Here is a 17483-nt window from a genome sequence, read left to right as displayed (position 1 = left end):
GCTGACTTATAGAGACTGTATTAATCACCTTTTTATGAGTTGAGAGGCTGAAAACAGATTGCTTTAGTTTATTCTATATTAATTTTGTGTGTGTTATGAAATAGAATTACATTGAATATGGAAATGAAAAAAATATACATTTAAGCCCTGATCCTGGAAGTGGCTCAGCATAGATTTTCACTGGGGCTTCTTGCAGGCAGTTGCTGGTCTGGGGCCTTAGTGAACTTCACTAATTTTTCTCAGTGCTTCAGCTGGTGATGATCATATTAAGGGAAAGTGATGTTGGAGATTAAGTTGTGTTGCTTCACATGTGGCCGTGCTCCCAGTTACTTCAATGGGAAGTCCCTGCACAGAGCACTTGCAGGTATGGGGACCTTGTTTGTGGCACTAGTAGAGTGAAATAATATAAGATATTGTAAACGGTTTCCATCCTGATGTAACAGTGGTTAAAACACAGATGTAGAGCAGGCTTAAGTGCTTTGTTGGCTCAGGGCCTTATAAATCACTAACTCAATTATTTCCCATCCTTACAGGTCACCTTTAAAAAGTGGTTACAGAGATTATAAAATTTACTTGTAGAAACTATCTGTTGCCACAGCAAAATATTAAACATGGTGATGCCAAGTTATATGCCTGTTTTATATAGGTGATCATTATAATCTCATCTTGCCTTAAAATCTATGAAAAATATTAATTTAGGATAAAATTCTCCTAGTTTCACTGGTGATACAATGGTATTGAATTTTAAAAATTAAGAATATTTTTATATGATATCTGTTTATTGTTGGGTTTTTTTGGCGGCGGGAGGCACGTTCCTTCTCCCATGTGAATGACTTTTATGTGATTTTTCTGTCACAGATATAGATGAATGCTCAATTGGCCAGTATCAGTGTGGCAGCTTTTCACGATGTTACAATACTCAGGGAACCTACAAGTGTAAATGTAAAGAAGGATACAGAGGCGATGGAATAAACTGCCTGCGTATGTAATGTGCTCCTTTTTTTTTTCTTTTGGGGCTGGAGGGATGTCATGAACTCAGAAGCCAAATGTCAAACACCAAGGCCATTTACAAGGAAAACTGAAAAACATGGTAAATTTTGAGATGCCATAGTATCAGGCTTAGTTTCACTCAGAAGTTTTTGAAAGATAATAAAGGATCAGATATTGTATTCAAAGTTTTATGAGTCTTAACATGCCTGGATAAAAATATTTTTCCTTGAGATCTTTTCGTTATTAGAAAGAAATCCAGCAAACTCTATTCACAGCTGCATTCTATAAATGACTCTGATTGTTGACAGATATAGATGATTGTTCTTGCTCTGAGCAAATGCTAGTGTGTAGTAACTGGGGTAAGGCCTGATCATATAGTAGATCTTACTCCTTCTCCGTCTGTTGTATGCACTCTGTGAGTTCCGTGCCAGTCTTGTAGCTCAGCCAGACCCCAGTGCTTAAGTGCTTAACTGAACTGGGGACTAAATTATCACTGTTTGTTGCGTGCTACTAGATGTTAAAAGATATTTAAGTAACTAGGGGAGATTTTAGCCTTTTAGTATTTGGGGGACTTTATTAATGGATAGAGCTATTTCTGGCCAATTTGCTATTTCTTTATGTGAAATCAGGCATGAAAATGGTGAATAACAAATGGACATACTCACTGTCAGATTGCAAAACCAGTGCTAAAGAAGGATAAGATTTGCAGTTTGTGTGATTTATACATACTCTTGTTGACTGTCAGGTGGCAAACATGTAAGACTTTGAAATATCTGCCAAAATAAATTAAGATTCACTGGAAACCTGGGTGCTTGGGGCAATCAATAGATGTCCTTGCTGATACTACTAAATCTTTCAACAGCTTACAGTACTGTAGATAATCAGATGGGGGTTGACTCTACTAAGGGACCAGACACTGGTGGATGGAATGCCTTTGAAATGGTTCTCTCAGACATCTCAGAGGGTTATGTTGGGCAAGAGACTGTCTCTTTTGGTGTTTCCACAGTTCCCAGCACAATGGGACCCCAACTTTCATTAGGGCCATTGAGTGATATGTAATAAAAATAAATAATGAAATAGTAAAGCATACATGACCATTATAATACTCATGGCTCTTTCTTCCCAGTCACATAAAAACTCCTCGCTTTTGGAGACCATCCAAGTTAAATTTTGTCACTCTTTCTGCATGAAGATTCTGGGGCAAACTGTGAGACAATATGGTACCATTATTAAGTACATGGCACGCTACATAATAGTGAGACTAGGTGGCTCTAGGTCTCCTCTTTGGGGGCCAAGATTAGGGTGACCATATTTCCCTATGCGGAATATGGGATACCTGGTAAAATTACTCATATTCAAGCGAGTTCAGCAGCAATCGATCAGAACTATGCAGTACAAACGTTCAAATTAATATCAAGCTGACTGAGGCCCCGTTAAGAAGAAATACTGCACAGTTGGATTCTATTTATTTACCTTCTAATCTTTAAGGCTTTAGGGTTCACACAGGGAGGGGTGACACACACATCCCTGCCTCCCCGCCCCCCTCCACACACACACAGAGGGAAAGGTGACACACAGACTCTGGACACCTTTCTCTCACGGGATGGAGGGGGGAGAGGTCACATGTCATCCCTTCCCCAGATTTCTGCCAGGGTTCACACCAAAATGTGGCCAGCAGCAGCCTTTCAGCACTGTGTGGGAGGAAGGGACAGGAGCTGCTTCCAGCCACAGGAGAGAATGAGGGGGGAAGGGGTGATGTGGCCAGTGTCTTTGCAGAACTTCTCTTCTCTTCCTTGCCCCTTCCCCACCATCGCCTGTGACTGGAAGCAGCTTGTCACTTCCTGCCTGCACAGTGTCGAAAGGCAGCCAACATCTCCAGGCTGCTGCTGGTCACTGACATAACCCAGCTGCCTCCAATCCCCTGGCTACAGCGCAGGCAGGAAGGGGTTAAGCCTTAAGAATGAATGTGCACCACGGTCTAGGGAACCTGATTGCAGGGGCTTCAGCGAACCCAGCCAGAGAGGTAGCTCCGCAGAGGAGGGTGCCTAGGGGATGGAGAAGCCCCACGCTCCCTTGGGGGCAGGACCCAGGGCGGAGGGGTAGAGAGTGAAGAGGGTGCTAAGCCCCTGCCCCACAGGCTGCTGTGGAGCCTGCAAGTTCGGGATGTGAACAGGCTTGGAATCGCTTCCCCTGCCACTCCAGGACTTAGCTGAGGGGCGTAGAGGCTTCCCTGTGCCAGCCCTGTGGGACTTTGGTACATACAGGGCTTGGCTTCTCCTGGCCAGCCTGGAAGGAGCTTGCAGGCCAGGCTGTTGGTGAGCTGAGCACTCTGACCAGGGGCTGGTTCCTGCACAGCGCTGGGAGTGGGATGCGCCCTGCTGGAGGGGATATGGAGGAACAGCTGCTCTGGGGGAGGGGCGAAAGGGCAAAGCAGGGAGAGGACATTGAGAGGTGGAGCATGTAAAGGGCTGATGGGTGGTCAGCAGAGGTGACATGTAACTGGCTGCTGCCTGGGGTGTGCCTGCACTCACCAGCCACTGCAGTGCGCAGCCAGTGCCGGCTGGAAACGGGACAGAGGGCAGGGTCTTACTGGCTGAGAGCTGGCACACAGCATGGGCTGCACTGACACAGCAGGGTGGGGGCGGCCAGCCTTGCGCATTGCATCTTCGCCCCACCACCAGCTTTGAACACCCACCCCCATCGTTGGCCACTGGATCCCCTTATTTCCTGCTGGTGGGAGGGCGGCTGGTGAATAGGGATCTGGCCAGCAGCAGGATTGGACTTGCCTGTACTGTTTTTGGAGGGGACAGAAAATATGAGATAATTTGCCCATTTTAAAGAAAAAATTAGAACACCTGCAGGAGGGCTTAAATACGGACTGTGCTTTTTAAAAATGGGACATCTAGTCATCATAGCTAAGATGACACCATCTTCTTGCTCCTCCCAGCATTTGGCAGATAGGGGATCTGGATGAAAGTGGCTTAGATTCAAGCTGTATAAAACAGAATTGATGCTGATTGGCAGGAAGAAGCGTTCTGAAGAACTGGCAAAGCCAGTAACTATTCCTCCCGTCTCTGTCCGCCCATGGTCAAATCTTGAGGAAGACTAGACTCCTCTCTTCTCCAAGGTAGCAAAATTGGCCAGAAACTCTTTTTGGGGGCTGGACAAGAGATTGAACCCTTTCTTCTTAGATGTGGACTTTTCTCTTTTGTTAACTCAAATCTAGACCTCTCCTACAGACAATAGCTGCACCAGTTTAACAAAAATCATTTTAAAAAACCCCAACAATTGTAGTTAATTCAGAGCAAACTCCTAGTATAGACACTCTTACGTTGGTTTAGCTTGCACCTCTGAATTTACTAATGCGAATTACACCAATATAAACTGGATGTAAATCAGTTAGATGTGTCTACCTAGGGTTTTTTACACCAGTTTTATTAAATCAGTTAAACATTGCAGTTTAGTATCAGAGGGGTAGCCGTGTTAGTCTGGATCTGTAAAAGCAGCAAAGAATCCTGTGGCACCTTATAGACTAACAGACGTTTTGGAGCATGAGCTTCCGTGGGTGAATACCCACTTCTTCAGATGCATGTGGTGGAAATATCCAGGGGCAGGTGTATATATGCTAGCAAGCAAGCTAGAGATAATGAGGTCAGTTCAATCAGGGAGGATGAGGCCCTGTTCTAGTAGTTGAGGTGTGAAAACCAAGAGAGGAGAAACTGGTTCTGTAGTTGGCAAGCCATTCACAGTCTTTGTTCAATCCTGAGCTGATGATGTCAAATTTGCAGATGAACTGAAGCTCAGCAGTTTCTCTTTGAAGTCTGGTCCTGAAGTTTTTTTGCTGCAGGATGGCCACCTTAAGGTCTGCTATAGTGTGGCCAGGGAGGTTGAAGTGCTCTCCTACAGGTTTTTGTATATTGCCATTCCTAATGTCTGATTTGTGTCCATTTATCCTTTTCCGTAGAGACTGTCCAGTTTGGCCGATGTACATAGCAGAGGGGCATTGCTGGCATATGATGGCATATATTACACTGGTGGATGTGCAGGTGAATGAACCAGTGATGGTGTGGCTGATCTGGTTAGGTCCACCCGCATGGCCCCACAATATGCCAATATCTTTATGGCCGACCTGGAACAACGCTTCCTCAGCTCTCGTCCACTCACGCCCCTTCTCTACCTACGCTACATTGATGACATCTTCATCATCTGGACCCATGGGAAGGAGACTCTGGAAAAATTCCACCATGATTTCAACAGCTTCCACCCCACCATCAACCTCAGCCTGGACCAATCTACACGGGAGGTCCACTTTCTGACACCACGGTGCAAATAAGTAATGGTCACATTAACACCACCCTATATCGAAAACCTACCGACCCCTATGCCTACCTTCATGCCTCCAGCTTCCATCCCGGACACATCACACGATCCATTGTCTACAGCCAAGCACTGAGGTACAACCGCATCTGCTCTAACCCCTCAGACAGAGACCAACACCTACAAAATCTCCACCAAGCATTCTCAAAACTACAATACCCGCACGAGGAAATAAGGAAACAGATCAACAGAGCCAGACGTGTACCCAGAAGCCTCCTACTGCAAGAGAAACCCAAGAAAGAAACCAACAGGACTCCACTGGCCATCACTTACAGCCCCCAGCTAAAACCCCTCCAACGCATCATCAAGGATCTACAACCCATCCTGGACAATGATCCCACACTTTCACAGGCCTTGGGTGGCAGGCCAGTCCTTGCCCACAGACAACCTGCCAACCTGAAACATATTCTCACCAGTAACTGCACACCGCACCATAATAACTCTAGCTCAGGAACCAATCCATGCAACAAACCTCGATGCCAACTCTGCCCACATATCTACACCAGCGACACCATCACAGGACCTAACCAGATCAGCCACACCATCACTGGTTCATTCACCTGCACATCCACCAATGTAATATACGCCATCATATGCCAGCAATGCCCCTCTGCTATGTACATCGGCCAAACTGGACAGTCTCTACGGAAAAGGATAAATGGACACAAATCAGACATTAGGAATGGCAATATACAAAAACCTGTAGGAGAGCACTTCAACCTCCCTGGCCACACTATAGCAGACCTTAAGGTGGCCATCCTGCAGCAAAAAAACTTCAGGACCAGACTTCAAAGAGAAACTGCTGAGCTTCAGTTCATCTGCAAATTTGACACCATCAGCTCAGGATTGAACAAAGACTGTGAATGGCTTGCCAATTACAGAACCAGTTTCTCCTCTCTTGGTTTTCACACCTCAACTACTAGAACAGGGCCTCATCCTCCCTGATTGAACTGACCTCGTTATCTCTAGCTTGCTTGCTAGCATATATATACCTGCCCCTGGATATTTCCACCACATGCATCTGAAGAAGTGGGTATTCACCCACGAAAGCTCATGCTCCAAAACGTCTGTTAGTCTATAAGGTGCCACAGGATTCTTTGCTGCTATTGCAGTTTAGTTACACCAATGCAACTTTCTGTGTAAACAAGTTCCTAGACTACTACAACATGTGGCACCTCAGACTACCTTTGAAAGCTTCTTGGAATCTAGTGTAGAATGTTTGCCCCACCTTTTTAATGGGGCAGAATGGTGTGAGTATGTTTTAGAGTCCCAGTTATCTTGAAAACTCTGTCAGTCATGACCCCCTACATTCAGCTGTAGAATACTTCAGCTATCATCCTGAGGGAGGTGTTTGCAGAGGCAGAACACTCAGTTGCCAATAACTAGCCTCTGGAATTCACTCCTGCTTGGCTGGACAGATTGCTTATGAGAGCATGCAAGTTTGGTCACTTTTAGAGCTCAACATAAGATGCATCTTTCTGACCGGGCTTTTCACTAACTGCCCCTCCTGGCTAGGTTTTGCCGTTTCTATCCCTTAAAGTTATCCATTTTGGGGTTGCAGGGGATTGAGTATAGGCTCCTATTTTGGTAATGAGTTGTCCTTAATCATTTTAACCACATAACTTGCTCTCAAGATACCATGATGATACCAAAATACCATGCCTTTATAAATGCATGTGATAATACAGCGGTATTAATACTAAAATCTTGGGGGGGGGGGGCTGTTGAGTGGAAAACTAAACAAAAGGAACTAATTTCAACAAATACTCTACATATTTTCCTGTGATGATATAACATTTTAGTTTGTGTGGAGAGATGCTCAAATACCAATTGTCTCCAATTTTCACTCTCTTTTCAGCTATTCCTAAAGTTATGATTGAACCATCTCGTCCAAATAATATATTCAAGGGCAATACTACACTACCGAAGGGCAGCAGCGGTATGACCAATAGAATTCCTGACATCGGAGGTACAAGACAGCCCCCGAGACCACCACATGTACCAGCTATTATTACAGTAAGGCCTGCACCCAAGCCAACAGTACAACCTACAACAAAACCAACAATATGGCGTACACCCAAGCCAACTACTAGGTTTGTACCAAAACCAATGACAACAAGACCACCACTGAAGCCAGCAACAAGGCCTCCAACACCTCCACAACCTACAACATCAAAACCTGCACCAACAGCAAGATCCCCAGAGTTAACAACTAAAGATTCTTCTCTTGTTCCCACTGAAACTATCTCTCCCCAAGGATTTACAGTTGACAACAGAATACAAATAGAACCTCAGAAACCACGAGGGGATGTGTTTAGTAAGTACACCTATATGTTCTTTCATGAACAGGATGTGTAAATTGCAGGTGAAAGGAAGTGTCACATTCTATTGTCTTCAGAAAATTATTTTCATAGATGGCATGTAGGATATGAAATTGCAAATAGTGACACTGTGATAGTCTTTACCACTTGAGTGCCCTATGGACCTTTGCCATTGGACATTGCATGTCACTGTGAATATAAAGCATGTTGTACCTCTTGTTATCCTATTGAAATATGGGCCATATTAAATCTACGTGGCAACAGAGATAACAGCTCACTTTAGCAATCGGGGTTAACAGGCTTTCAGTTCAGTCCCCTGGCTTAGCTTTGTTGAGGTCCATTGTTGTTCTGAATATTTTGGACAATAGGTTTAAAAGTTGAGGTGTTGAGTGACTGTAACATAGGGCATTCTTTCAGCTGCATGAATAGCACTTGACGTATGAACCAGTAAAGCTTTGTGTGTTATGTGGATTCATGTAGTAGTCTCTTTAATATTTACTGCTAACCCATAACAAAAACACATTAAATATAATACTGAGGCTTGTTTTATGGAATGTGCCTACAAAAATCAGTTCATGATACTGAAGATGCTCATAGTATGTAGAAGTGTCATTTTGAGAGCTTCCCTGAAAGAGATTGCAGTGTTTTTTGTGCAAGCTTTACTACATACCACAAATGACATTGCTGGTGCGTCTAGTTACACATGCCTGCCAAGAAATACTCAACACTCTAATTCATCTTTACCACTGTGGCTGCAGATAATTATAGAGATTGGGAGTGTGTGTTAGATCAGCCCTTTTCTTCAGCCAATAAAGCTGCTGAAGCAATATAGGAGGAAAACATTTGCTGTCTCAGAGCAGGTGACAGGCACTTGTTGGTTGTTTGTTTTGTTTGTGATTTTGGTTTCTACACGGTAGCTTCTAGGGGTGTGTTCTTTATGATTATGCAGTGAAATATTTCATCCTTTAAATAAAGGATTTGTTTTTCTGGTAATATTTTATCTGCTGCAGGCAGTTTGACTATTTTGTGGGGGAGAAAAAATGAACTAGAAAGAATAGGAAGATAAGTTGTTTCTGAATGATTCAAAGGATCTTTAAAAGTGTTTTTCAAGGATCATTTTTAAACAATCACTATAACTTGTTCAGTCTGAGAAACTGAATCTTAAATATAAATGCTTTTGTAAAAATATACTTATACATCCTATTTTAGACAGCAATAATTGTTTGTTATATTTTATTTATATTGAAGGAACTTATTTACTTTATAAGGGCCTGATCCTGCAAACATTTAAGCATGTGAGTAACTTTATTCAGATGAGTAGTCCCAAAGTGTTCAAAATAGGGCTTATGTGAGATGTAAGTGGTGCAAGAGCCTTATGCTGGCTTTTTGCACCATGATTTCACCCATTAGTATTTATCAGCATTCTTGAATTGTCACAGAATCACTGAATTTCTTAGTATGGTCTGGCATCTCTAATTTCCAATTATCTGTCTCAGGGCTTGAATCTCTTCCCACGTACACCAGTGTAAATCAGAAGTAACTACTTGGAGGTCAGCGGAATTGCACCAGCATAAACTGGTGAGAGTGAGAGGAGAATCAAGCCCTTAAGTAGTTTCTAAAACTGGAGAGTAATGCTTTTAAAATTAATATGCTACTGTAAGACTCAGCTGATACCAGCCTAAAGCTGTTGTCGTAAAATATTCTTTGCACGCTTTCTCAGTCTTTTTTCTAGGTAAAGGATAGTGTCAATTTAATATTCAGTAAGGTGATGGACCCACAAGTCAATGTTCTAATAGGTCCTTTCCATCTCTAATTGCTATGATCCTACATTACTAAAGTATTCTTTGTATTTCTGATGACTGATCCTGATCACCCACAAGAGCAAAGTCTATAGTTAGGGAACTTCTCAGCCTAGTTATGACTAGCAGAGACACACATTTAGGCTGCTACAAGCTGCAGGTAGCAAAGAGGAAACATCTTTAAAATGTTAAAAGTAATGTTATATAAAGCTGTATCTGTCACTCCTAATTTCCTCTGTGCTCTGTGTTCCTGGAGTGATAATATAGTCCTTTGTTCATGACATGTTTGCGGTTTTGTAAAGATAATGAGTATTCTGTAATAGGAAAAAGTCCCTTCAGGTAGCTTGCAGCCTTGAGAAACTAAATGACAATTCCTCTGATAGCTCCTACAAGGTTACAGTTTCTGTCAACCTTATTGAAAAGGCATATAGAATTTAATAGGGATGAAATCATTTGGTTTCTACAAAAATGGAATAGGATTCTGTAGAAATTACTCTAAAAATCTAAAGAATTCAGCAGTCAGTGATTTCCCATCTACAGGTTTTTTGAACAATCCTATAGAATTTTATAGCAGAAATACAATTTAGTAGAAAATTACCTAGGTTAGTTTAAAAAAAACTATAAAATATATCTTTTTCTACTAATTCTATAGGATTTTTCTATTTTGGGACTTGTGCTTTCATTTATATAGAGATCAGGATATAGGGATTTGAATTCTGGAAGCTGTTTAAGCTTGTTTGCTTTTTCAATGTGATCTTAAATTATTGTAGTTGCAAGGAACCAAGGAAAAGAGATTATCTGCAGAGTGTATATCATGTTTTTGTTTATGAGTGCTCAGGAGTAGCCATTAGTAGTTTGTGAAATGTATACATAGCCGGAGACAGTTATTTATCCTTCAATACGCTTCAGTACACATCAGCCTGAATCTGAGACATGCTGTGCACCTGCTACTGTCATTGACTTTAATAGGCCATATAGGTACTCAGCCACCCTCCGTATCAAATCCATAGATATGTGCTTTTTAATCTAATGTTATCCCTTCTCTTCATCCCATATTAAAGATTTATTTGATATACATAAAATCAAAGGTGTGAGCAAGATTCAAGATTCCTTTCATGCTCTAGATGTTGACAAGTTATAGGGCACTCCTGGGGTAACCTGCAGCAGGCCTGCTATGTTGTCACTTATTTTTTAAATTACTTGTATTTTGATAGCACCCAGAATGTGGTGGGCACTGTCCCCAAACTCTCACAGCAAACACACAGCCCCCGTCCCAAGGCACTTGTTAAGTGAGCATATTATAAAGTTCACTCTGGAAGTGAAACCTGGACTCACAGTTGCAAAACAGTTTCCATCACAGCTCTAGTTTTGTTGTTTGTTATTCAGTGAGCACTATCCGTGTACTCAGCACTGTGTAGCATAGAGAAAGCCACACCTGTTGGCCTCTTGTGCCCTACTGCCACACAGAGCTTTCAGGTGTGGATAAGGAACAATGTCCTTGTATTTAAGGAGAGGATAGTGTGTACATATAGGAAGGAAGCTGTTATATTCCCTCACTCAGCTCATTCAGAAAAGATGAAAATTCTTGTATTTTCTCTATACTGACTTGCTTTGTTTATGTTCCCCAATATTGTTCCAGATTGAAAACGTACATAATGGCTGCAATCATGGTTCCTATGTAGATGTTAGATTCCTACCGTAAAGAGATGTTTTTTGTCTATTTAGTGCAAAAATTACAGTTGGTGAAAACCATCCTCCCTGTCAGCCCTGAATTCTCTCCCTGTCCCTCCTAAAGTTGAAATCCCCCTCTATCCCTTTCCAGTGTTCTATTTGTATGAATAGGCTCTCCACCCTTTTCTGGGTTGCAGTGCATCACATCGCCCCATTGCACCAGCCTCATCATCCTTAGGATTAGTCAGGTCAGCACTGGAGCTCCCTTCCATAGGAGTAAAGTGCCTGTTGGACATCAGGATTTTTCCTAAGTGTGCAGTACCTGTATGTATGTATTGTTAGAATGTCAGAGAAACAGGAAGAGAAGCTATTTGTGAGGGATTACCAGAGGAAAGAGCTTCGCTGACGCATTATACATAGTACAAAGGAGCTGCCATCCTTCCTGACTTAACTAGCTCTACCCTGCTCTGCTCCTACCCCTGGCTGGTGCTGTAAATTACTGGGTAGCTTTAGAGCTTTGTTCCCACCTTCCTTTGTAATGCAAAGGCCAAGTTCAAAGGCGAGCTCAAGTTGTTCCTCCCCTACCTTTTCTGAACCTGTCTGCTCCTTATCCCCTGTATCTTGCTTCCGTCTCCCTTCCTGTGATTTTGTCATGGGTTCATTCGCCAAAGTGGAGCATATAGCAGATTGAGCACTGTAGTGGGGTCACCTAAAAGAAAGTGTTACAATCAGTTAACCACTGATTCTAAGTGTACTTCCCAAATAGGCAGCTGCCCCTGGGTTACACACCCAGGTGGAATCCTGTGTGTCACCAGATCAGATCAGACCATATTCAAATGCAACAGGCCCTGCCTGACCATATTCAAATGCAACAGGCCCTTCTTTGTTAAGTGGCCCACCCTGGTAGTGACACCTCTCCAAGGCTCACTCACAGCTGGACAAATGGGAGAGAGAGGGGGAAAGTAGATAAGGCAAGACAAGATGTGGAACAGTTGAACAAAAATCCATACAGCATACTGGGAGCAAGGAAGAGACTATGCAAATACTTCCCTTTAGCATATGCATTTTTTAATTGTTTCATGGAGCTTAGATATTATGATGACAGGTGTGTTAGAAATGCCATAGATTAGATAGAGGTTCAAAGCTGTCCAGAATTTTGAGACATGAGTGCATGAGACAGCTGTGGATATTGACATTTATTTCCTTCTTGTACAAAAGGAGAAGCAACATTCCAAAAGTGGATCAAAATCTGAATCTACTTCTAGACTGACAAATTAATCGATCAGTCAATCAAAACTCCAAGATCAGCTGAGAAGTTAACTAAAAAGTTATGGTCAGATAAGCTCTTTATAGTTTCTCTTGATTGCTAATACCATTTGAGATGGTTTATTGAACTTTCAGAGACTTATAAACATCCTAAAATGTTCTGCTAAGGCTGATTCTAACACTCCAGCAGATTTTCTGGTCAGCCACCCATGATTCACCTTGGCCAGCCCCCGTATGCTTAAGTCCTAGGGATGACAGTGATTGATACCCATGTCTGGCAACAGAAGCTGTTCCTTTTGTGGTTGGCTCGCTGCTATGTCAACAGGGAAGTGTGAATTGCACTGAGGTCCCTGTCATCCCCAGGTGGGACCTGAGGGTGCCCTGCTCCACTGACCCGACAGCAGCAATACACACATGTTGCAACCATCATTGTACACCTGGAAGGGGATGATTTGGTGGATGCTACTAAGGTCAGCCTCCTCGCTGACGGTGATGCAGGACTGAACTGAGCATAGTAAACTATTTCCAGGAACTGTGCTGGCTTTGCTAGACTAGAGTCCCCTCAGTGCATGGCTGAGGGCTCGCAATAATACAGCAGTGGGACAGTCAGAAAAAATGGGAAATGGTGAGATGTGGTACTTTGTGGCATAGACTAGGAGGCCAATCCTGTTCTGCCTTTGTCTAAAATTTAAAAGCTGCTATCAAATTTGGACCTTCAGGCTGGTTTACACCCTGGGTTGGGTAGCTATTGCTGATAGAGAGCGATTATGACTTGGCTTTCTAGTTGTGCATGCACTACATAAAGGCCTTGAGGGAGTAACTTCTTCAGTATAATGTCGTATTGTTTCCAACAGTTAGTGCTGCAGTGGAATGATAGCTTAGTGTTGCAAACATTGGGCCTTTCTGGGAGCTCAGTTGACCACCATCAATAGGTGGGTGACATTTTTGGTATATTATACTTGGATGGGAGGAATGGGCTTCAGTAGGTGGCAGGATATGGGGCACATAGTGAAGGGGAGTGATGCCTCAGCATCATTTGACTGTATCCAGCCATGAATTCACGGTGCCTCAGCATATTACTGATCAGATCAGCAAAGACAATATGCCTGATGATGGTATTCTTGTAGAAAACACACATCTCAGGGTTTATCTATTTATTTATTTTTCCTAAATATATTCTCGGCAACATCTCTGCTTCTCTGGCTTCCTGTCTCATACACTAGGTTAGGGATTCTCAAACTGGGGTTCAGGACCCCTCTGGGGGTCACGAGGTTATTAGATGGGGGGGTCCTGAGTTGTCAGCCTTCACCCCAAACCCCGCTTTGCCTCCATCATTTATAATGATGTTAAATATATAAAAATGTGTTTTTAATTTATAAGGAGGTGTCGCACCCAGAGGCTTGTTATGTGTAGGGTTACCAGTACAAAAGTTTGAGAACCACTACACTAGGTGAAATTCTCTGAAATGTCCACTGCAGAATGTCCCTGAATCTGCTGCTTAGCACTGTCATTCGGACCACAGTAATTTTCATTAGTCTGCTTAATGATTACACCGACTGGTGTAGGTTAGACCGACATTTAGATAACGTGGTCCTTTTTTGGAAAGGTTTTAGATTACTTTGGTATTTTACTCTTTTACCAGTATTTACTATAGGACTAAAAAGGACTTAAAACGGACCTTCTCACCGTCTGAAACAAAACAGACAATAGTTTGGGTTTTGTTCATGGACTTACTATTCTTGTCTTCTGAACCACTTAGGCAGATGAGGCAATGGAATCTAGCAGCAAGGATAATTTTCTCCTGATATTGACACAGCGTGAAGGAAAACTTGCTGGAACGTAATATGGGGTTAATATTCAACTATTCAGGATCTGATCCAGAGTCCATTGGAATGTGTAGGCATCTTTCCATTGACTAAAATGGACTTTGAATACGGCTCTTAATGAGCAGAATTTTAGTCTTTAAGGTTGAGATTTTCAAAACCACCTAAAAAATTTGCATGTTCAATTCCCATTTTTATAAAAAAGCTTGTTTTATGTTAATGGATTTTTGGGGTCGCTCTTAAGACTGAAAAGGCCTTAGAACAGGGGTGGGCAAACTATGGCCCAGGGGCCACATTTGGCCCTTTTAATCCGGCCCTCGAGCTCCTGCCAGGGAGCGGGGTCCAGGACTTGCCCCACTCCGCACTGCTCCCAGAACCAGCAGCATATTGCCTCTCTGGCTCCTACGGATAGGGGCAGCCAGGGCTCTCTGCACACTACCCCTGCCCCAAGCGCCATTCCTGCAGCTCCCCATTGGCTGGGAACCACGGCTGATGGGAGCTGCGGAGGCAGCACCTGCGGATGGAGGAGGGCACAGAGTCCCCTGATCACACCTCCCATGTAGGAGCCAGAGGGTGGGGACATGCCATTGCTTCCGGGAGCTGTTTGAGGTAAGCACCACCCAGAGCCTGTGCCCCTGACCCCCTCAGTGCCCCAAGTCCCTGCCCCATCCCTGATCCCCCTCCCATCTGCCAAACCCCTCGGTCCCACCCTCTTGCACCCCAGAGCCCGCACCACCAGCTGGAGTCCTCACCTCCCCAACCCGCACCGCAATCCCCCTGCCGCAGCCTGGAGCCCCCTCCTGCACCCTGAACTCATTTCTGGCCCCACACCAGAGCCTGCACCCCCTCCTGCACCTCAGACCCCAATTTTGTGAGTATTCATAGCTCACCATACAATTTCCATACCCAGATGTGGCCTTCAGGCTAAAAAGTTTGCTCACCTCTGCCTTAGAAGGTGCAGCAAGTATGGTTGTGTAATCCTTGAATCCATCAAAATGAGACAGTGCTAAAGACTATAGACCCTGAGTCACTGATGTCAGTGGAGTTACATTATTTTGGATTAGTTTGGACCAATATTCTGATACCTTTTAAAAATGAGTTTGGCTTAATGTTTTTATGAAAATAGGTGTTTCATTTGTTATGTGGCATCTGGAGCTGAGTCATAGAGCCTGAATCCTTTACGTAAAGGGTAAATCACATACTTCCAACATTCTTCCATGCAATGTTTGTACTCACACCTAATTCATTCAAGCTTGTGCTTGCTGTTTATGATGGTTTGTTTGTGTCTCATACTGATTGTATAACCATTGTTCATCTTCTAGATCTGTTTGCTGAAAGAAAAGCAGTTTCATTTTTAAAGAGATTTAATAGGACAGGTCTTGAACAATTCTACATTTATAAAAATGCACTTCAATATAAGTAACAAGGGTTAGGTTAAAGAAGTTAGTGGGCATTATACCTGCCTGAAGAATACAGAATTGGGCTCTATTGGATTAGGGCCATGTTGCCCTCTCCTATGTATAATGATACACAAGAATAGGAGAGACCGCAAGAGTTTTCCCAAAATCATCATGCTCCTCTCTCCACGCAAAAGCCTGCAGACCTTCCAGGCTCTCAAGAAATCTAACAGAAGCACAAATCTGTCCATGAAGAAACTTTGTGTCCCCCAGGTCCTTGCTAATATGCAATACAGCTGCTTTTCAGTTATGACCTATCAGTAGCTGCTACTGGAAACCCTCTGTAAAAGGGGGGGATGGGTTTCCTATGCAAAAGTTAATGGGGCCTCAGGTTGCAGAATTTTAGGCAACATACCATGGGCAGGTAGGGTGGCTTATGGTGGGGTAAGATGTACATTTTCCCCAGTCTAACCTCTCCCCTTCTCCCCCTCCACCTCAACTCCAGACACACTCCTTTCCTGCCTGGGGCAAAATAGGAAGGCACTCTCACGGTTGGTTCAGGAACCGAGGCGAGGGTCATGACCTAGTTAGCCCCTGACTGTTTAGTTTTCTAGTTTAGCTATTTCTAATATATGTGAGCACTGGAGACTTCATAACTATTCCTCTTTTTTTATTTTTTTATTTTTTGAGTAAGAGTTTAACCAAGTTTAATTTGCTTTAAGAATGGAACTTTCTTATCTATGTCTTAATTACATTTATTGATAAGAGGTAATTGCATGCATAATTGCTCCAGTATGGAATCAGCTACATTTAAACTGCATTATATTACTATTTTTGTTATTATTTTAGTATTATTAATAACAATATGAAGCTATGCTTCAGTTCTCAGTTTCTTTTTTGTTATTGGAATCGCCAAAAAACTGAGGGCCATAACCATGAATAACCCCAAAATATATTTACTATACCTCAGCTTCCCAAATTTAGCCATTGGCGAACAGGTGAAAGAAGTAACAAGACTTTTTCAAGATTAAAAGGCAGCGTGAGAATCGGTCTTAGGTAGCTGGTAAAAAAAAATAATCTCTCCCCTCTCCCATCTCTTTATGAAGAACTTTACTCAATCACTTGAGGAATGCTGTAGAATTAGTGTATTGGCTCACCCAACTATGTAGTTCTACTACACAGCCTCCTTGAGAAATACCATGCAGTGTATATAATTCATGGAATCTTCTAAGAAGAAGTCAAGTTTATATTTAACAGTCTTATCAAGCAGTTGAAATAAAGTGAAAACTATACTGATACGCTAAGTAAAGTACACACGAAAGGCTTGGAAAGCTCAGAAGAAATAATTGTGCCAAATTCTTTCTCCCACGGATCTCCACTCAGCATACTTAGCGGTCTTAGGAAAGAAGAGTACATAGGGACCATGTTAAGGCTCGTGTGTCTTATATGGTAGCTCCCTTGTTTGCTGGATATGAGTGCACATTCCTTTCATTAGAATCCAGCACTGAAAAGGGCATTTTTAAAGCATTCTCAGAGTTTGTGAAATTAACATTAGAAGGGGTCTTTTGGAAGATGTTTGGAGAAATCTTAGTGTGGGGCCCTAAATTATACATGGTTATATTAAACTTGCTATACGTGAATGTTCATGTCTATATGGTAAACAGGGACTGGAAGTGGAATTTCATCTAGTGACTTGGGGACCACTTTGTCCTGTAAAACTAGAAAGTTTCATGGCCCTTGCACAGGTTATCATCTCCCACGTGAGATTTCCTGCAATTCATTCTGCTAGTGGGGTAGGCAAAATGACAAGGGTCTCGTGTAGCAGGCAGCGAGCACAAA

The 17483-nt window shown here is 42.8% G+C and overlaps 1 protein-coding gene across 9 annotated transcripts in view; it reads left to right on the top strand.

Annotated features, from left to right (window-relative positions):
• NPNT (nephronectin) overlaps positions 1-17483 on the top strand; it is a 665225-nt gene that overhangs the window by 50093 nt on the left and 597649 nt on the right. For all 9 annotated transcript variants that reach the window (XR_007773242.1, XM_050944505.1, XM_050944501.1 and 6 more), the window contains 2 exons: positions 859-981; positions 7226-7684. Coding sequence is in view for 8 of the 9 variants with exons in the window: in XM_050944505.1 (XP_050800462.1) it covers positions 859-981; positions 7226-7684 (582 nt within the window). In the remaining variant the exon portion in view is untranslated. The remainder of the gene's footprint in view (positions 1-858; positions 982-7225; positions 7685-17483) is intronic.

Source organism: Gopherus flavomarginatus, chromosome 3 (assembly GCF_025201925.1).
Source record: "Gopherus flavomarginatus isolate rGopFla2 chromosome 3, rGopFla2.mat.asm, whole genome shotgun sequence".
NCBI classification, from domain to species: Eukaryota; Metazoa; Chordata; order Testudines; family Testudinidae; genus Gopherus; species Gopherus flavomarginatus.
Note: the sequence above shows the minus strand (reverse complement) of the source record. Positions and strands in the feature narration are given on the sequence as shown.